The sequence below is a fragment of the Penaeus japonicus genome, unplaced genomic scaffold, assembly GCF_977035675.1.
Source record: "Penaeus japonicus unplaced genomic scaffold, GWHDUDI00000001_assembly GWHDUDI00000001, whole genome shotgun sequence".
NCBI classification, from domain to species: domain Eukaryota; kingdom Metazoa; phylum Arthropoda; class Malacostraca; order Decapoda; family Penaeidae; genus Penaeus; species Penaeus japonicus.
In genome coordinates this window covers 55071895-55074394 of record NW_028234403.1, presented here as the reverse complement: position 1 = coordinate 55074394, position 2500 = coordinate 55071895, and the positions used below count along the sequence as shown (strand labels likewise).

Below are 2500 nucleotides of genomic sequence, written 5' to 3'. Positions count from 1 at the left end.
CAAAACTCTTAAGAAACACAAACCTCAGCACAGAAACGCGTCCAAAGCTGAACTGAAACCCTGGCCCAAGAGTGTGTCTCTTAATAGTGTCTGTACCAAAGATATGTATGAGAAAGAATAACTTCACAATGAAAAAAAAAAAAAAAAAAAAAAAAATGTAGTTCATGCGTTTATTATATTATTAACTTTACTAGAATTACATTCAAACGTCTATATTGCTTGTGTTTCATTTAGTACTCTTTCTGACTATCCATTTATCCATCTATCTATTCATTCATTCTACTGATCCCAAGGTATTGCATACTCACTTAATTAATCCACTTCTCCATCTACTCCTGTTTATCTATCTACCTACCTATCCATCTATCCATCTATCTCGCTATCTATCTATTTATCCATCCATCTATCTATCTATCCATCTCTCTATCTATCTATCCATCCATCTATCTCTCTATCTATCCATCTATCTCTCTATCCATCCATCTATCTATCCATCTATCTCTCTATCTATCTATCCATCTATCTCTCTATTTATCTATCCATCTATCTTTCTACCTATCTATCTATCTCTCTATCTATCCATCTATCTCTCTATTTATCTATCCATCTATCTATCCATCTATCTCTCTATTTATCTATCCATCTATCTATCCATCTATCTCTCTATTTATCTATCCATCTATCTCTCTATCTATCTATCTATCCATCTCTCTCTCTACCTATCTATCTATCCATCTCTCTCTCTATCCATCTATCTCTCTATTTATCTATCTACCTATCTATCTATCTATCCACCTCCCTCTCTATTTATCTATTTATCTATCCATCTATACATCTCTCTCTCTATCTATCTATCCATCTATCCCTTCATCAAGACCCAAAGCCTACCTGCACCGAAGGGTAGTCACACACACGTAGCCCCATATCGGCGTGTGCTTTCCGAGTCACGTGCTTCTTGGCTACGTCGAGGCAAGCAAGTGCTATACCGTTCCAGGCTGAAGCGAGACTCGTGAAGTAGACTATCCCGCATTCGTCGTTGTTCTGAAATGAGAGGTTTTTATTATTGTGTGTGTGAGGAGGATAGATGAGGATGCACTGATGAGGAGAATTATTGTTATTATTGTTATTGTTATTATTATTATTTTATTGTTTTATTTATTTATTTATTATTTTTTTTTTTTAAGGGAATTTTCCCACTCATTTTTGAGGAAACAAAGGGGTCGGTGGTTTATATGAATATATATACATATATATATATATATATATATATATATATATATAGATATATAGATACATATACATATATATATATATATATATATATATATTTATATATTTATATATATATATATACATATACATATATATATATATATATTTATATATATATATATATATATTTGTTATTAAGGAACTATTAATGCTTTATACTATGGGTATGGCCATGAGAATTGCCATTTTAACTATGAAGCTATTACAGAATCGCGATAATACTTTGAAGTAGTTACTTAAAGTACTATGAATAGCCACAGAATCCCGAGGTAGGCATATACAGTAGATAGGTAGTAATATAAACAGGCAGACAGAGATAGACAGACAGATAGAGGGAGAGGAGAAGGGGAGAGAGGGAGAGGGAGAGGAAGAAAGAGAGAGGGAGAGGGGGAGGGAGAGGGAGAGGAAGAAAGAGAGAGGGAGAGGGAGAGGGAGAGGAAGAAAGAGAGAGGGAGAGGGGGGGAGTGAGGGAGAGAGAGAGAGAGACAAAGAGAAAGAAAGAAAGAAAGAAAAAGAAAGAGAAAGCGAGAGAGGGAAATCACTCCCACACAGTGACCTTGTACGAGCCCCCACCTTCCCTCCATCTCCTGGCGGCCCGACCATCCTGTCCAGAGGGATCTTTCCTTCCACAATCAAAGGTCCTGATTGGTTGCCGTGCATCCCCATGGCGCTCCAGTTGTCGGTAGACGCTCTCACTTCATCCTGGGTGGTTGTGGTTGGTTAATGAGACGGTCATAGTGTGGTTGATCATGTCTTTCATATATTTGCATCTCTATTCTCTTCTTTCCTGATGCATTCGAAAAAAAAATCGTTCGGATATTCCTCAAGGGGGTTATCTTTCTCCTAATTCTAATCATGGTCGTTATTTCGATATTTCTTCGTCCTATTAACCTCTAGAGAACAAAATCGCCAACACTATTTAAGCCTCGGACGGTTTCCTCTCCCTTGCAGGTGGAAAAGATACCTTAAAGATGAGGAAGATCGAGAGATTCGAGTAAGTGGAATGTCCTGGCTGAGGACTAACTGTCTGAACGGAGTACCAGTCAGCCAGACCAGCACTTGTCGCCCAGGATGCCACTTTGAGCATCTGCACCGTGTTTTCGTCTATCTGTCGTACCTTCGACGACAGCGGGTACCAGAAGTGGGTTCCTGTGGATGATGATGATGATGATGTGGATGATGATGTGGATGATGCTTTCCATTAGCTGGTGGAATCGTCAATAAGTTA

The 2500-nt window shown here is 38.0% G+C and overlaps 1 protein-coding gene across 2 annotated transcripts in view; it reads right to left on the bottom strand.

Annotated features, from left to right (window-relative positions):
- The window catches only part of LOC122249603 (uncharacterized), an 18937-nt gene that overhangs the window by 11073 nt on the left and 5364 nt on the right, over positions 1–2500 (bottom strand). For both annotated transcript variants that reach the window (XM_086542868.1, XM_086542875.1), the window contains exons 5-7: positions 2237–2421; positions 1846–1974; positions 889–1041 (exon numbers count right to left, since the gene is read on the bottom strand). In XM_086542868.1, the coding sequence (XP_086398994.1) occupies positions 889–1041; positions 1846–1974; positions 2237–2421 (467 nt within the window). The remainder of the gene's footprint in view (positions 1–888; positions 1042–1845; positions 1975–2236; positions 2422–2500) is intronic.